At 45.0% G+C, this 18,700-nt stretch overlaps 1 protein-coding gene, 1 long non-coding RNA gene and 2 other non-coding genes across 4 annotated transcripts; 3 read left to right on the top strand and 1 right to left on the bottom strand.

The window, feature by feature from the left end:
* Positions 1-2,794: 2,794 nt before the first annotated feature.
* Positions 2,795-2,852, top strand: LOC148662745 (U7 small nuclear RNA). The gene has a single exon (XR_015938887.1). It is a non-coding gene; the product is annotated as a U7 small nuclear RNA (small nuclear RNA).
* Positions 2,853-10,038: 7,186 nt separating this feature from the next.
* Positions 10,039-11,932, top strand: LOC148662744 (zona pellucida sperm-binding protein 3-like). The gene is made up of 7 exons (XM_088633016.1): positions 10,039-10,566; positions 10,668-10,783; positions 10,856-10,962; positions 11,042-11,216; positions 11,294-11,411; positions 11,610-11,710; positions 11,791-11,932. Exons 1-7 carry the CDS (start codon positions 10,423-10,425, stop codon positions 11,930-11,932), a joined length of 903 nt encoding a protein of 300 aa, XP_088489142.1. The 5' UTR covers positions 10,039-10,422.
* A 103-nt stretch (positions 11,933-12,035) lies between these two features.
* On the top strand, positions 12,036-12,384 carry LOC148662743 (uncharacterized). Its single transcript, XR_015937125.1, has 2 exons — positions 12,036-12,214; positions 12,293-12,384. It is a non-coding gene; the product is annotated as an uncharacterized LOC148662743 (long non-coding RNA).
* Positions 12,385-15,169: 2,785 nt separating this feature from the next.
* Positions 15,170-15,242, bottom strand: trnaf-gaa (transfer RNA phenylalanine (anticodon GAA)). Its single transcript has one exon. It is a non-coding gene; the product is annotated as a tRNA-Phe (tRNA).
* Between the last annotated feature and the right edge of the window lie 3,458 nt (positions 15,243-18,700).

The raw sequence follows: 18,700 nt of genomic DNA, 5'->3' as shown, positions 1-18,700 counted from the left end.
TTGTGAAACTTACCTTTCTAACAACTAATGTGAGAGGGCTAAGAGACCCGGTGAAAAGATGGGGATTCTTTCATGATCTGGCCTCAAAGTCTTTCTCAGTTTGTTTCTTACAGGAGGTCCACCTGAAGGATGAAAGCGACAAGCTGACATTCACCAGGGAATTGACGAAGGGAGAATCATGCTGGAGCGTAGGAGGGGTCCACTCTTCCGGAGTGGGAATCCTCCTCGGAAACCCAGAGATGACGCTGGTTTCCTCCTTCTCGGTGGTGCAGGGCCGGATCCTGGTCGCAGAGATCGACTGGAGGGGGCAGAAGTTGAGAGCAATTAACGTCTATGCTCCGACAGAACCCTCTATCCGGAAGGAAGTGTTTGCTGACCTGGCCAGCTGCTGCGCCACCAACAGACAGGTGGTGCTTGGCGGGGACTTCAACGTCGACCGGGAGAAGGGGAGCGACGCTAGCTCGGCAGAGCTGGAGTCGCTACTCAAGCAGTTCTCCCTGGTAGACGGTTTCAGACGGTGCCGCCCTAACGACGCCGGAACGACATGGAAAAACTCCCGGGGAGTGTGCAGCTGCCTGGACTACATCTTTCTGCACACGACCTGCTCCCTGGAGTCGGCGACGGTGTCCCCGGAGTGGTATTCCAACCACGAGCGCTTGACGGTGGTGGCTAACACCAACCTGCCGGCATTCGGTCGTGGGTACTGGAAGCTGAACCGGGAGATACTGGAGGAAGACGACTTCAAGGCGCTGTTCCGTAAAGACTACGCGAGCTGGGTCGATCTGAGAGACGGCTACAGCTCCATGGTGGAATGGTGGGAGTCGGTGAAAGACAGGACCCGAACCCTGGAGCAGACGTACTGCAGACGGAAGGCTGCCAGGGAGAGGAAGGAAGCTGCACGACTCCAGAGACAACTAGAGGAGGAGTACAGCTCGGCTAACGGGGGAGGAGCCTTCAATTCAGCCCGGGAACGGGACCTGAAGGAGAGGCTCCGCAAACTCAATCAGGTCCGAGGAGCCCAGAAAAAGAGGGTGATCCACGGCCTGAGACAGGGAGATGGAGAGGAAGTGCTGGACGAGAGCGACAAGGTAGAAGCGGCCACCACTTTCTACATGGAGCTCTTTTCAGAAAAGCAGACGGAGGTGGAGGCAGGCGATGCTTTTCTGGAGGAGCTGAAGGCACGAGTACCGGAGGAGGTGAGGGAGGACTTGGATGGTCCGATCGCGGCCGAGGAGCTGAAGGAGGCGCTCTTGTCCATGGAGAATGGCAAGGTGCCAGGGCCGGACGGACTCCCCAAGGAATTCTACACCTGCTTCTGGGACACCCTGGCGGAAGATCTGGTGGAAGTGGCGCAGGAGATCTTCCGCCGGGGGAAACTCGGAGACACCATGAGGGAGGGCATCATCTCCCTGCTCTCCAAGAGCCCTTAGCAGAGACGGTGAGACGGGACCCTGTCATTGACGGCCTGGAGATACCGGGAGGCGCGGGGGAAACCCTGAAGATCTCCCAGTACACCGACGACACAACGCTGTTCCTGAGGTCGGACAGGGGGTTGAGGAGGGCCCTGCAGGTCATGGAGCAATACTCCAGAGCCTCGGGGTCGAAAGTCAACCGCCGAAAGAGCAAACTGAAGTTCTTCGGGCCCTGGAAGCACAGGACGACGGCGCCGGAGGCTCTCGAGCTCTGCACGGAGCCCCTCAAAATACTGGGGGTTTCCTTCCAGAGCCAGGACAACGAGACCAACAACTGGACCAAGAGGATGCTAAGGTGAACGCAAAGCTGGGTCTGTGGACAACGTGGTCGCTGTCCTACACAGGGAAAGTGATGGTGTTGAAAGCAGACATCCTGCCGGCTTTGGTTTACCTGGAGGTGGTGTACCCGCTGCCGGCCAGACTCAGACAAGCGCTGCAAGGGATGATCTTCGGCTTCCTCTGGGGCGGCAAGTACGAGTACATCACGAGAAACCGGATGTGTCAGCCGGTCGAGGAAGGGGGTCGAGATGTCCCACATTTCCCCCTGAAACTCGACTGCATCTTCTACTGCAACCTCTGTCGGGCGCTGCGGGAGCCCATCGGCCCTCAGGAGGAGGACGAAGCGCCTAGTCGCCAAATGGGGTTTCCCCACGGCGAGGGAGTGCTGGAAAGGACTTTGGGCCCTATACAGGGATTAAAGGACAATAGCGAGTGGTAGGTTTGGAGGGACTCTCTTAATTGCGCAAATCCACCCCCACTTGCAAAGATTGATAACGGACAATCAATCGCCGTTGTTTTTTATTACATGGAGTGTTAATATGTGTGAGATGTTCCTTTTGAGATGTTTTTTTTGCGGAATAAAGTATATTTTGTAGAACAAAAAAAATCTTATGACAAGGTTTACAAGTTATCTGTTGAACTACATTCTAATAGGTGTGGTCACAGTCCAGGTCATTTGTTTACGTTTTTGTTTCTGGAGCAACTGTTAGATGAAATGTGCTAATATGTAACCTAACTCCAGTGTGAATAACTAGAAGAGGGGAGCAGCTCCATTCCAGACCAAGGTAGCTTTGAGATTGGCTGGGCCAGATCTCTCATTTGCATATCTGATTTGGAAATACAACACTAAACCCCCTTCTTGCATGGATTTAACTTGCACCCAAGAGTCCCCTACTGTGTATTGCTACTTATTTTTTTATGATAAGTGGTGATTAGCAGTTGACAGGTTTTATTTGTTGAATTATAAATGGTTCTGTATTATCACCCTGAATGGCCTGTACTCAAGGTTTGGTAGGGTATGTGTTTTCATTTCATTTACCAAATGGAATTTTTGCTCTTTTAGTATTTGTCTAGAAGGCTTTCTGAAGTCAGGAAGCCCATTTATTTGGTGAAAAAAGATTCTGTATTAATATTAGTATATTTCTCATACAACATAAATAGGGTCTTTTATGAATAAAAAGATCTTGCACTTGGAAATCTTAATAAAGCTGTGTGCTTCCATACACTCGAGCAGTTTGGATTCCTAATATTTGACCTTAGGTGTGGGAAAGGGTCTTTTTTGCCATTTGATTTCCAATTGATCAGCATAGACCCATAAAGCAACCTCAGCAGTGACAAATGTGCAAAAAGTGATCACTTGTTTTCGCCCGCTTTCAAACTGAAACCCTTTGGTGTGTTAAGAGAATGTGATAACCACTACACTGCGCATGGTGGGAATGGGTGACTTGCAGAGAGTGTTGAACTTCGAGAAAGGACTTCTCTCAGGAATATATTTCCACATTCTGAAGAGGAGATTTTCTCCATTTCTGTAGTCTGACTTCCTCTTTTGCTAGAGAGCTGTAGAATGTGGAGTCACCTATCCAGCTCTGGGAGCAGTGTGTAGATAACAGGTTTGTTACTGCCTGATGAGCACAGTAAATTAATACAGCAGAATAAACACACTGAGTATTTGAAGGGAATTAACAATCTTTTACGTCTCGCCATGTTCAATGCTGCTGTCATTTCTGTAATATTGTGATTATCACATTCATCACACATGCGCAAGATCCCCTGTTTGAAATTGGGCAGAAACAGGTGTCTTTTTATGTTCTCACATTTTGCACTCCTGCCAGTGTTTTATGGATCTTGTTTTGTCTTATTGCAAGAATTCGAATTTCCTGTGTCATTCATCACATCACATCAAACAGCCAGCAGATCATGTCACCTTTCAGATAGTCATTCTTTTGCTTCCTAAATTTCCTAGAGACAGGTCTTTTCAGCAGAACTGACAAACGTGGCAAAGCAACCTGATAAGACCAGGTCCTAGAAGTCACTATTCAGTCAGTTACTACTGCCGAAATGCAAGCCCTTCCTCCAGCCTGAAGAAGTTGATCCTACATTACTCAGGAAGAAGATGTATCTACCAAACCTCAGAGAGCTGAACTGGATTACTCCCCTTCTGAATGACATAACGCTCTACCACGCCTCTTCGTGCACCCATGCTCGAACTTTGGGAGGCTACTGCAGACAGCAGAGGTTAGATCGTACACAGAGGTTGAAATAGCTCAGCTGAGAAAGCCTTAGACTGATGCTCTATAGGTCCCTGGTTCAATCTGGGTTTTGGCATTTTGTTTCGTTGCGCCATTTGTTCCTCTATGCAATGCCCTGTGTCCAAAGTCACACTTCCCTTTCTCAGCCTGAATCCCAAACTAGAGTCTTTGTGTCCTTGAGTCCCTCTTTTACCGACACTGATGAAGTACAGAAATAACTTAACATATTTTGCACTCCTTATGGTGTTTTATGGTGGGACCTGTATTTCTCTATGAATTTCCTTAGTGACAGCCCATTTGTTTTCAATATATTTCTGGTGAAGTTATTACACCGGTCTCCCCTGGTGGCTTGTTTTCATATCTCACTTCTGACAATGACTTTTCTTATGTCACTTTGATGGGAGTACAATTGGAAAAAAAAACTAAAATGTGTGTAGTTGTTTCCATATCAAACCTGTCTTCCATTTTATACAGTATTCCACAGGAGTGAATCAATTCCTTGTTTAATTTTGCAAATGACCCTGCTGTCAAAAAAACTAAATTCCCATGTAGCCAAGGAGTTGCTGAAAAGCTCCTTCACTTTGATGTTTTGTGTTGTTATAACTAATTCATCTCCTTTTTAAAAAATAGATTTCTGTAGAAGAAAGGTGTCTCACACTACAGTTTAAATTGTAAACAGGTCATAGAAAAAGCTCCTTAGCTCCCTGTCAGGAATCAAACCCCACTCTCCTGTATGACAGGCAGGGGTTCTCACCATGGTTAAATTGCAACCGTAATAATATTGACAACATTAATAAATGCATATATAATTGAAATTGAAAACATATCTAACACAGCATCTTTTCTGGTTATATACCACAATGCATTGCTGATATTTGTTGTTTGCCATTTAGGTTAAATACTGTCATGTTTTTCTCAGCAATCGTCTTTTGATGCGTAAGTATAAATAATGATAATACTATTTGAATACATACAGGTCTTAATATTATTTTGATTAAAAATAGTACGTTAATAAGCAATAAATGGCATATAAAATAGTGTGAAGGTGAAGATCACACAAAATCAACTACAAATGTGGGAATTTTACATTTTTAGGATTATAAATTGCATGTAGCACATTAGCAACACTACAGTAATGCTAATATAACAATAGTGTAAAAAAAATCCTGACCTAATTCCTTACAAATGCTGATACAAAATGTGAATGATTTCAGAGTTTCGGGGATTGGGTCTCCTGATAGAGATCAGAGATGAACTGAGCCATGTGGGAAAGTGTACAGAACTGGTGAACTCCCAATTCCACATCAAGAGGCTGATCACAATGGAAGAGTCCTGTACACACAAGTGAGTCCTTGACAACATGGACAATCAAAACGTACTGGTATGATATTATATTCTCTCTGTGGTGTAGAAAATATTCACTACTAGTATTATAGGTTACAGATAGGTCATTATATGACAGCTTACATCTGATTAATAGGATCCATCTCTGGCATACATTCTTATTTTTAGTTTATAATGTATAATCTTGCTAATTATTTTAATGCCAAAATAAAGTGTTTTATAAAAAGCTTCATGTTCTAAGAAATTACTACAACTTTTGAACTTTGAAATATTGCCACTTTGTATTCTAGGACTTAGCAAATACTGCAGAAAAGTGGAGTTAAAATGTGAAAATGTGTAATGGGTATGTCTGATTAGTTGATTAGTGAAGATCCAGTAGTAAAAATAGCTTCTAATATTATTTCTAATATAATATTATTTCCAGATAAACCAACTTTGGAGAGTAGGCAACAGTGATTTCAAAGAAAGTGTGTTCACAGTGTTGTTAAGGTATTGCTTATAGATTTTTTTATGTTTTTACATTACATTTTTACTTTGATCAAGTTAAAATATCCACAAAATTTAGCTTAAAGATACCTTGTTAACCACTGAATTTGCAACGTGTAAAACCGCTAAATTGTCTTTTAAAATATAAGGATTACAGTAGTACATTTGATACTAAATATTTGAGTAAATAAACGTTGAGTGAAAACTCGCTTGAGAAATGTCTAAGCTCAGTCATAATTTGGTTTTCAGACTTAAGACAAATTAACTGATGATGGAATTCAACTTCGCTGGCACAAACCAGAAAGATCAAAGACAAAAGAGGTGCCTGGGAGACACAAATCTTTTTAGAGCAATTAAAGGTACTCTTATTCTACGTTGTACTTTCAAACTTTGGGTACTCTTTAATTAGGACAGACTTTATTGCTCAATTACTATGATGCAAGCTAAACTTAATACACTGATTAAGCTTTGATCTTAGTAAACCTTAATGGTTCTTTTTTGAGATTATATTCAAGAAGAGATTAATCATCATTTGTCGATCATTTGTTCATTTGTTGGAGAACTTGACAATCTTTGACAATTATTATTAAATGAGCATTATACAAATGTGCGTTGATATTTTTAATATGTACCTTAATTGTAATATATATTAACACAATTGCTTTGATATGGATGTTCATTTGAAGGATTTGAGGAAACTATCAAGGATCGCAGAACAACCAAAGATACATTTGGGCATCTGCTATTGGTAAAGATGAAAGAGTACCGTAAGTGTGAAGCTTGCATACACAGGAGAGAAAAATCAGTTTTAATGCACTTCATTAAACTGATGGTGTGCTTATCAATCGTGCATAAAAAATATATAGCAGAGGATGGTTTCGATCCATCGACCTCTGGGTTATGGGCCCAGCACGCTTCCGCTGCGCCACTCTGCTGACAGCTGTCACAGTGTGATTCAACACAACTGCTCTATCTTTGCTCTCTAAAAGTGCGCCCAAGATGAAAAGTTTCAACGGCAAACGCAGACGTCACTTTGAGCACTTGGTCTTTTATAATACGAATCATCACACGCTGCTCTACATGGGCGTGTCTTCAAGATCGTTGAGAACCAAACCTTCTGCTTTCCGAGGCAACTGATTCTTTCCTTGTTAATTCACAAATCTTCAATGAGAATCAGTGAAACGAAAACCAAACACATGTACACACTCGCGTCCTAGCCTGAAAGAAAAATGATGGAAGCATTTGAGGAATAACAAGAGTAGTCTGAACAGCTCCAGTCTATCAACTGCTCTACAAAGTGATCGCTACTTCCACACCCAGTTTATAACACTGAAAATGATTCAGGAAGCACAGCAAAGTTCTAAAAGCAGTGGTTAAAAAGCGTCTACTGTAGATACATAAAATGACAATTTCTCAAAAGTAAAATCTTCAGCTTTTAAATATTGTCATCCATATATTTTCGTTTTTCTCTTTTTTACATAACACGCTTTCGAGAAATAGACTGTCTTGTAATGAAGGCTGCATTAGAAAATGTGTGTCTAAATTAAAATCGGGTTTATGACTTCTGCGTTTTTCAGCTTTCTTAGCGCTTGGGTCTCGATTCAGATATTGCAATGAAAGCAACAGGGGAGTAAGTTTTCCTTTTCTAAATCAAAGGTGATCTGCTCACAAGGAAGTATAAAAACTTCAGCGTTTACTTTTTGAAGACCGCAAATTGTCGAAACACTATTGCTTCATAAGCTAATAAGTAAGGTTTTTGAGCACGCATTGTATTACTAATGCTGTTATTAATTAAAAAAAAGCTTAAATTCACATAATGGAATTCGGACGGCTCAAAGTAGTCTATTCTTTGGACAACTTTACTTGCCCGCTGAGTAGAGTTTAAAGCAACGGCAGCAGTAGCAGTAGCAGTAATAGCAACAACGTGGTTAGAGTGTCACAATACACTCTATGAAATTATTGCGGCTTCAGATCGTTTTGTTCTGTTGAAGCTGCCTACAGGCTCTGAATTGCTGACATCGGCTGTGATCTTTTTTCAGGTTTCATGAAATTCTTCACATATTTGAAATATTTAATTCGGGTTCGCCTTATACACGGTGCAAACCGTACCTGCAGCAGAATGCTGTGGCACATGAAGCCGTTTTGTTTATCGGTTGTAAGGATTTAGGAGCGTACTACAAATCGAGCAAGCGAAAATAAAATTTAACAGGAGTCACTTTTTGGATTGCTAATTCATTGTGCTCTGCTCGTCTAGGTTCAAATCCCATCCTTGTCATGGTTAAGGCCTGAGACGTGTGTGTTTTTTCTTAACGGTGTTTGCATTTGTTTCCTCTTTACTCTTGTAAACTCAGGATTTTTTTTCCTTGGTGGCAACAATACGCTTCTGCAATACAGTAAATGGTAGACTCTGCTTTCAAATTAGCTGCACCGGGATTTAAAATTCAGGAATATGAATGGCCAATTGCTTACAGCTAGGGTTTTTACGTTTTCTTATTTAGCGATTTGTGTATCAATCTTTTAACAATTCATTAAAATGCTAACAATATGTAAAATCAAAACAACAGCACCGTTAAATGCTGGGGAGACAGGTAGTTGTTTTTTTCATCAGATGCCAATCTCTAATGCTGTGTGTGAGAGCTTACGTACCTTTCCTTTTCTCACATTTTCTGACAACTATTCCAAAGGGGCACCCTGTCAGCTCCTAATACTTTTTAAAAGTCTGCCTGCATGTTTGATTATTGTCGTTTTATTTAGAAAAAGTTCAATATTGATCATAACTAAAGAAAATTAGGATCACGAAGAAAAAAAGGGCTGAAGATGCGAGTCGCTCTTGAATCAAAGCTGGGCGACACGGGCTTCTGTTCTGATATGATTGTACGAGAAGCAGGAGGAATCTCTTCTCTCCTATGGAGCATGAGCTGAATCAGGAGTGAGACATTTCGTATGCTCGTGCATATGTTAACACATGACCTACATCGTAAAACTAAATTAAAAACTAACATTAAGTTGTCAAATACATTCATTTATATACAAACAAGAGACAGACATAGTAATGATTCTACATTAACTTGTCCTGCACTGATCAGACTAATTGAAATGTATGAAAGCCCGTTTCCGCCAGGGAGTTACAAAAAAACGCGCTATGGTATCGCAGAATTCCGACTAAGTAACTCAGAATTGCGACTTAGTAACTCACAACTCCGACTTTATATCTCACATTTGCAACTTCGAAATAGCCCATATTTCATTGTCTGTCCTTTTGTTATTGTAACGGATTCGGGTTCTAGCTAGCAAGGCCTGGGTTTGAGCCAATACAGTGAGGCACGAAGTAGGGTGGGAGCGGCGAGGGCACAAGCCCTAGAACCCGAATTCGTTACAATAACAAAAGGTCAGACAATGAAATATGGGCTTTTCGAAGTCGCAAATGTGAGAGATAAAGTCAAAATTCTGAGTTTTTATGTCGCAATTCTATGATTCTAAGTCACAATTCTGAGATACCATAGTGCGTTTTTTTTACTCCCTGGCGGAAACGGGCTTCCATAGGTTCTCAGTGCTGCGAAGCAAAAGCAATCTCTGGAAAATCAGACAAATTATTATCAGATCATGTCAAAAGCTGATCAGTATTTCTTTACTGGGAAGCAAAGAAATGCTTGTATTACACATTTTAATATGACATGCAATTACACATGAAAAATAGTAAAATTATTTTCATTGCGGTACGTGTTGATAGAACAGCCCCCTCGATAAAAGAAAGTGTGGACGGACTTGTCGCATGTTCCGTACTCTGTCTGACAGCGAGTTTAACACACTTTCCACGGAAATTAGAAACTAATTGAACAATAAATTAATCTGAGCAAATTTTACACGTGTGGGTGATTTAATTCTGTCGAAATTGCGTGGAACTCCTCCGCTGAGGTCAGATACACACGGGAAAATGTTCAGGCGGCTTCACGGAGTCCCGCCTCAGACTGAAATCAGGTTCTAATTAGACGCTGAGAACAATCCGGATCTCTATATGTAATTGATTGTGTTGATTGTGTGACCAGGTGTGCGGTAACAGGTCCTGCCAGTATAAAAACCTAGTCACCGCGTTCACACTTTATGCTTTCTTGCTTCAACACAGTTTATTGGTTTACTTATTTTACTCCTGTAGCAATTGAGCGGGACGTTAATTTGGCGATGCGCTCGTTTCTCTTTATGTTGTGCCTGTGCACAGGGGCCGGGCTCCCCGCACTGGTTTCCGCCGGGCCGGCTGGCTGGGACTCTCGGGAATTGGCGCTCCAGGCCGACCTCCCGGCTCCTGAAGACGCAGCCCAGTTGGAGGATTTGAACCTGGCAGATGCGCCCTCCGAAGACCTGTCTGCAAGCGAGAACGACTCGCAGTCCTTGGCTCCCGACTTTCGCCGCCTTCCCGTGTCCAGAGACGCGTACTCGCCCTACTTCGACAAGGAGAAGATGAAGCCCGAAGCCGGCAGCCGCCCCTTACCCGCCTACATCAAGAGCGTCCTGTTTCCTCCCCAGGGAGGGCGGCAGCCGCTCGCCCGGCCATCGGGGGCACCCGAGGAGTGGCTGTGTGGTGTGACTCCAGCAGGATGTACGTGAGGGTCAGTCGGCTCCTGTTCGGCTTCAGCTGTCGGCCATCGGAGGTGACCTTGGGCAACTGCAGCGTCAGCCGAACCACACGCAGTTACTTCTACTTCATCTACGGGCTTCACGAGTGCGGCACCGAGCGATCGGTAAGCGTGTCTTCATCTACAGGCAGTGTATCGACGTGAGCTGTAGGGCCAGTGTCGGGGTTGCCTTTCCTGGGAATATCCCTTCCTCTGTGACCCTGCAGGTTGTCCAGGGCCGCCTGGTGTACTCCAACACTCTCCGCTATGCCCCGCCCTCCTCCAGTGCACCTGTGCATCGCTTCATTCCCTTCTCTGTGCCGGTCAAGTGCTCCTACAACAGGTAGGCAGGGCTCTGCTGCTGAGAAGCCACTAGGAAAGTGTCCAGAAGCCCCTCATCCCCTCTGTTCTGCAGGTTCCACTACTCCTACAAGGTTGGCTATGTCCCCACGTGGGCCAGGAGAAGGACCTTCTTCAAGGACCTGAAGAACAAACACAGCTTTGTGCTGCTCACCACCAACTGTAAGCTCCTTGAGTGAGTGGCTCCTCCTGCCTGCAGGGGGTGCTGTGTGCAGGTGTAATGCTGCCTCTCTCTCTCCAGCCCGCTGGGTCCGGCTCTCTCCTAAGGATGAGTACTTCCTGGGTCAGCCCATGTACTTCCAGGCCACTGCCTACTTTGCCACAGCAGAGCAGAGGCTGTACATCCACTCGTGTTATGTAACGGAGAAACCAGACCAGCACTCCCAGCCCCGTTTCCCTGTGATCGACAACTTGGGGTACGGCCCCTTCTGGGAGGGGAGGTGGGCAGGAGCCCTGAGAGCCTGCGGGGGTTCATCCTTGTCCTTGTCCCCAGGTGCATGGTGGACAGCAAGGCAGATGGCTGCCTGTCCAGGTTTGTCCCCTCCAAGCAGAAGGATGTGCTCCGCTTCACAATTGATGCCTTCCTCTTCCAGAAGAAGCTGTCCAGGAAGGTACTGCTCTCAAAGGCTGCTCAGCCTTCTTGCTCTACTGATCCATGGTCTGCTTTCACATCCATGATCTAGATGTGAACCAGACTGTGGCAGCTGTAGTGCCTAGAGCTGCCAGCTTGCCTTCACTGATGGCAGAAGGTCTTTCTCTGTCCCTCTATTGGCCTTGATCCCTTAATGCTGTGACCTTCCCTCTTGCAGCATGAAGTGACTGAGCTGTACATGCACTGTGTCATGGCTGTGGCTCCTGCTAAAGCAACACCAGGGACCAAGTCCTGCACCTACAACAGGGAGGCTAAGAGGTACTTCTGCAAGGAGCCTGCTGAGGGTGCTCTGGGACATGCCAGGTTTAGGCCTCACCTGTCCTCCTCCTCTCCTCCAGGTGGGAGGAGCTGTATGGTGACCATGAGGTCTGTGCCTGCTGTGAGTCCAGGTGTGCTGGCAGTCGGAATGAAGGTGGGTCTGGTTCTCTATCCCTTGTGGATGCATCTCTGCCCAAGAGACAACCATGCTTGGACAACTGAGGAATGATCCCGTGCTGGACAAAGGGACTGTTTAGATGAGTAGACTGTGGGTCTCTCGGTATAGCGGATCCCTTACTCCTGGGTGCTGCTTGTCCACAGGTCCCAGGAGCCTGGTGACCAGCAGTCGGGTGGCTGTGGCACCAGTAGAAGCTCCTCTGGATGTGGGAGCTGACTGGACTGAGGATGAGGAAGGAGACCCTCAGACCTCCAGTGAAGATGCTGAGAGCACCAGTGAGGATGTGGAGGGAGCAGATGACTTTGGAGATGTTGGCCAGTGGACAGGTAGGGTCTGGCAGGAGGAGCTCCTGTAGGGGTGGTGTCCTGCAGTGTAGCTGGATTGTTCTCCTTCTTCCTCCCCAGGTGCCTGAATGAAGGCTCCAGCCTGGCCCTTGTGACTCTCCTGCCTCCACTTGCCTTGTAATGGCAACATCTCAATAAAGCTGTGAAAGACCCTTCTGTCTGCCCTTGTTTCTTTATGGTTTATAGGTTTGAATGGGGTGGAGGAATTCAAGGGAAGTGAGACCCATTAATCAAGGGAAGTATTTGTGGGGGTTCCCCTTTCAAGAATGCTTCCCGTGTTGTTGCCAATGAGGACTGAAAATGGCTGGAGTAATAAAGCATTGTACTGGGGGAAGATAGCCGCACTATTCCTTGGGCAGGTCATTGTGACTTTTTTACTGGGGGAGAGACAGAGGTGTTCAATATACTGGCAGTCCTCCTGTTTCCCAGAGGGGTAGTGCTTATGGAGTGTGAGTTGCTACTGTAGTGCCCAGTAAGAGTGAGATCTGATGTCCTATTCTAGGCTGCACAAACTTCCTAAAAGAAACACAAGGAAGGGATTGTCAACAGGGGCTTGGTGTAAAGTAGGCCTTCCCTTCCTTAGCAGAGGAACAATTCTGGTGCCCAAACATCAGTGAATAAAGGTACAGTTAGAATCTTGGAGGTCTTGTCTTATGGGTGTTGGTTTCACAGTATTGGACAGTCACGGGAAGTATTCAGATTGAAACTGGAGATCCCAGTACTTGATCCGGAAGACAAGTGTTCACAACCACCTCTACCAGCAGCACAGACTGTGTAGATTGAGACTGAACGCTTACTACACAAAGCCTCTCCACTGTTTCAGTGTCCCATGTCATGAATTTCAAGTGAATCCTAGTCTCCCGTTGTGACTACCTATAATTTGCACAAATCCTGCTGGCCCACTAACACTGTTAATTTTTAGCCCTACTGCAATGCCCTATTAAAGTTTCAAGGATTTAGGATAAACTATTTTATATAATGGTTCCAAAGGTGGCTTTGCAAAGCACTTGAAATAATTACAATAAGAATACACAGGATAAAACAATTCCAATAGACAGAGGAGACCATGGATGGTGGTACTGTAGATTATGCCGGTTCAGGGACGCCAAATATGTAATCATAGTGGCTCTCTGAAGGCACCAGTTCTGTAGGGTTTGGGCATTTACTGAGACAATTATTAATTGTAGCAGTAAATCACAAAGTTGATTCTTTTGATGGCTTTAGAATCCAACCATGCGACATAACTCAAACAACGCGCACACACAGGTACTAATACACAAGGATACATTTATTAATACATAGAATATGCATATAAACCTAACAGATCTTATCGAGAGGGTTATCAGAATACAAAAGATATATATTCAATCAGTTACAAAGAGTTACACATCAAGAGGACATACGTTCAGTATATCATTCATTAAGACCGTTTCGTAAAGTGGACTTGGTTACAACTTCTACATTAGATACTCAAACAAGTACATAACTCTTAGGAATTAAATTGATATCAACTGGTTGGGATAACAATTGAATTCTCGAGCTGTAATGCATTGAAGTTGAATACTCATCCAATCTTTGGGGATTCAGATCTCCTGCGGGCACAAAGGAACAGTTGCAGGCTGTTGCTGTCCAATCCGCGCTCTCTGGCTCGGTGCCAGGCTGTGCTGTGCGGCTTGCGACGGTGCGCTGCTGATGCTCATTGTTGGCTTTAACTAGCAAAGTTTGTGCACAGGAGAAAAGATGACTGTGGGTCCCAGCAAGTCAGGAAGAGGACCGGTTCGTTCCTGATGAAGAGCTAGTTCTGAATAGTGATTCAGCTTTCCACAGTTCCGACCTGTTCACGAGGCCTGCTGCTGGTTACTCTCTGGCAACCTCCACTCTAGACTCTTCGAACAAAGGAAGGTTCTGGCACTCGGACACACTGGCCGTTCCATGGTTGTCCGGGCTGAGTCTCAGGATGGTCAGGAGGCGCGCTGCGAGAATGTCCTGCCCTTGGGAGCCTTCTGCTCCTGGGCCGTCCTGCCCTGGAATTCTCCTTTGAATTCCCTTTAGAACAGTCCACAGAATCCTCTCCAGAATCTTGCTGAATCTCAATCTGAATCTGAATCTCTGTGTTGCCTGTTTTTACCTGGAGGAACTTCAGCTCATTGATTGGCTAAAAGTTCCATGGGCATCAGAGTCCCACGTGGGTTACTCGGCCCTACCAGTCCCTGATTGGTTGATCAAGGTGAGATATGAGTCACTTACTCCTGACACTTAGTAATGCAGTCCAGATGTCCAACTGGCACTCCCTAGACAGATAGGCGCCAATGGGTGACCATTGATCATGATAGCCAGGCTTAGCTAAGTGCATCCCCTTTGGGAGCTGTCCTTGGACCTTAAATCACCTTGCATGAATGGTTTCTCTGTGGCTGCACCACAGAGATGAACAGAGAAATGAGGCCTAATTTGGGAAAGCTCAGAAACACTTAATTCTGCCTTAATTTTAAGCCTCGCCGCTACATATCCCCCCTTTTTGAAGGTCACGAGGTCCTGAGGCGTTGTTGCCTTCAAAACAAAACAGAGTTAAGTGATGTCCCTTGTCATTAGAACACTAATCTTAAATGTCTACATTACTCCTCGAGAATTCATACCAGAACCAGCATTGGGAACAAACAGGATGAATAACATCTGGAGTATGTATAAACACGGTAGGAGACATTATCTCAGTCTAGGAATTACACATGAGGAAGTTCACTGTCAATATCTGATACCTCTGTAGTAGATATTTGGGGAGAAGTCACTTCCTTTCTTTTGACATGCTACCTTTGACTCATTCATGCTACCCAGAGTACATCTTGATGTGAGACTACATCATTCAGAGTACACTGAGAAAGGGACGCGTCACTTTAGGAAGGGGGCGCTGGAGAGAGGAACAAAGGGCGCGATGAAACAAAATGCCGAAACCTGGGATCGAACCAGGGACCTTTAGATCTTCAGTCTAACGCTCTCCCAACTGAGCTATTTCGGCGGTGCGCGAAGCCCACAGCCACCTGCTCCAGCCTTCCTGTGTTGTGGCATGAGCGCACCAAGAGTAGCGGGAGAGTGTTGCAGGAACGTCACTCAGAAGGAAAGCCACCCAGCTGCGCCCTCTGAGCTCTGTCCAGCGCATCTTCCTCGCATGGACTCCTGCCTGCGACGGGCAGGAAACAATTAGCAAGAACAGAACGACACCCCATGGGTGTCTCATGACCGCACCTTAGGTTGTGACACGTGCAGGTGTGAGGGGTTGCCGGGCTACTTTGGAGCAGAGCTTGGGCGGAGGGGGGGCGGGAAAGCAGACAAAGAGGTGACACCTCAAGGTCTGCACGATCACAGCTCTCCGCCGCCCCAGGCTTCCGCTCGATAAGCTACTGGACACACCCGCCCCTCCTCACACAGACCGTGGAAAAGCCCCCGAGTGGGAGGGCTCTCTCTTCCTCCCAGGAGCTCTTGGACACGACGCACAGACAGGGCGCGGGGAGCCGCCACCTGCAAACACGGCTCCAGGCAGGACTCCACTCCGCAGGAGCCGCAGAGCAGAGGAGATGAGGGCAGCTTAGCTCCTGTACAGAGACCTGAGCTGTTGTTGCTGTGGATGCTGTCTTTTCTGTTCTCGGGGTAGGACATCAGGAAGCACATTGAAGCGCTGCGACATGCACTGTAGAGATCCCGCCACTACTGGGCCCGATTTCCCCGGATCGAAACCGGGCGGAAACAGGCCCGTTTCGTTTGTTGCCATGCACACTGTTTGGGGATTCGCCTAGCGCTGTGATCGAACAGACCCACTCACCTCTTAGTGTGGCGGGATCTGCACAGTGGATGTCGCAGCGCATCCTGCTTTCACTTCAATGCGTGTCCTGATGTACCCTGGTCTCCCGCGTGACAGGTGGGGATACTTGCCACTATACTAACGAGGAAGACATCGCTCTCTGCTTAGTGTGCAAAACACTTACTTGCAGCATTGTGGGTGCTGTGGTTTAAATGATATTGGTTTGTGAACAGAATACCCCTATCCCAGTACATTGTGCCACATTAAATAAACACACGAGAAAAAGAGATTCAGAACGCAAAGCTGTGTCAGTGTTCTGTGTAAAAAATCGGTTTGAACATCATGGGAGCTGTTTTTAATAAGCTGCTGAGTAAAGAATATTTTAATCTTCCTGCTGTCAGTAGTATTGTGCATATAGTTGACTCTTACCTGAATGAAAACAGGACGTAAAGGAAGGGTTTCAGAATTCAGACAAAGCTTTATTCCCGTGCTTACAGTCTGAGTAATTGGAGACTGCGCTATTCTGTTGCCTATGGTCATATACGGGTTTTTCGCATGAAGCCGTATTGAACAGTATTTCTCGCGTTGTGAACTTGTGTATACAGCGGTCCCCCGGGTTCCAGTTAGTGCGTAATTACGCATCGATGAAAAACCGGAGGTTTAAAAAAAGATAATTAGCTCACTGATACTTTGATGTAGAGGCTGTGGAAATATCCACGTCGTGGTCTTTAAAATGCATTTGGTTTGAAGGCGTTCTGTGCTTCCGTTGCGAAGATATGGACAAAAGACTATTCGTGCTTGGTCCAAGAAATGTAATATAAACGAAAAAGTAAAGGCTGAGAAAGCATTCACAATGTATTTTATGCACAAAGCAAGTATTCTCGCGATTCTAAGAGGTTTCGTGTAAACGCTACAGGCGTGGCAAAATCGTTTTCGAACTTCAAGCTAACTTTACCCCGGTGTTTTACCCTGCTCCTTTCTACACTGAACTGGTCATTTGGACACCGTAAGACAAGAGAGACACATTTCTATGTAATCAGGAAACCAGGAATCCTAACCGTTAGCCCGTTAGTGCCACAGGAAAAAAAAAAACGTTTCAGCAAGATAAAATTGCAGGATAAACACATTTTTTTCTTTTTCGTAGCGCTTGTGTTTTGTTTGATTTAGCGAATTTTATACACTTTATTTCTGACACATGACTTAAAAGGCTGGTAGAGTATATTTAATACAAGAGCGCTGAACAACAATTTTCATCTACCGTATTGTCATGTTTTTTAAAAAAGCAAGTTAAATGCATATATAGTAAATGTTTTTTTTTTCATATAATAGTGTTTATGGTCTGATAAACGTAATTCATTATTTAACGGACATTTGGTATAATTAAAAAAAAATACTCATTCACGAATGTAAACATTTTTTACAATAACGTGTTCTATTGTGATCTTGCGCCCCATGCAGCAATATCACCAGACAGTTTAATGGTCTGTCGTCCTTTTACAGTTCTGGGTTTTATTCTGTCTTCAGATGCACCAGATGTATTTTTAAAATACGTAAATAACAATTCTGGTGCAGCGAGGCATTCTGATTAATTCAGATTCACTCTTCACGTGTGTTATAGATATCATATAATGTTTTTGTATCCACGCAAAACCTCGCATGAAGTTGATAAACTTTGCCTGTAACATATTTAACAAGGTACAGTGCCAAACTATTAAAATACATCAGAAAAGAACCCGAACTCATCTAATTTATGTATTTGAAACGAACGGATGGGAGACTTTAATATGGCTTTCTGGAAATTCACTTTTAGGAGTTTTCGGAAGTCTGGACCCAGATATACAGTGAGGGAGGAGTGCTTGACTTCCTGCTTTCAGCTCGTGCATTGTTTCTACTTGTGACCACCAACAGAGAGAGCTTTACCGGTTCACAGAAACGTCCCAGGAGGTTTCTGGGTTAAGATGGAAGAATAAATTTAATAAATGGAGATGTTATTGCCGCTGGGGAGTATGAAGGCGGTTTAGCGAGGCGGTGGCGTGTCGAGGGAAGAGACGCGCATTCCTCACGGGCAGCGCAGAGCAATGAGTCACACCTGCTGCGCGCTGAGTCCTGTCCTATATAACCGCTGAGCCCGGACACCCACAGCCTTTCCAGCCAGTGCTGGAGTTTTTTTTTTTAAATAATACTTCAGAAGGTGCAGAAACGGACTCTTTTGCTCAGTTGAGGCTATAGGAATCTGTGTTTCTTTTCAGGCTGTCAGGAATAGCGCTTATGATATTTTTTTTTTCTCAGACTAAACAGTATCATTGGGCTGCATTTCAGTTAAACGCCTAGTTTAGGAAGATCAAGAATGAGTTAGGGAAGGCAGAGGTGGAGACTAATGGAAGTTATGAAAGCCATTAATGGGTTGTCTCTGCTTGAGCTTGATTTACACCTTCATAGTGCGAAGTCTAGGGGTTAATTGCAACAAACTGAAAGTGAAGTACTAACAGGCGTTCAACCCGTGTTTAGTACGCAGCTGTGGTCTGAAGTTGTGCTCCACCTTAAGTCCAATTGCAACGAACGTTGCTGCTGTGCTTAGTCCAGCACCGTACTAAACCTGTTCTCAATTGCAACGAACACAGAGTAATAGTTGTTGCCCTCTAGAAGTGACTAAACTAGTGAATTATTTTAAACCACGT

This window comes from Lepisosteus platostomus, chromosome 5, assembly GCF_059453375.1.
Source record: "Lepisosteus platostomus isolate fLepPlt1 chromosome 5, fLepPlt1.hap1, whole genome shotgun sequence".
NCBI classification, from domain to species: Eukaryota; Metazoa; Chordata; class Actinopteri; order Semionotiformes; family Lepisosteidae; genus Lepisosteus; species Lepisosteus platostomus.
This window is presented reverse-complemented; position numbering and strand designations above follow the sequence as displayed.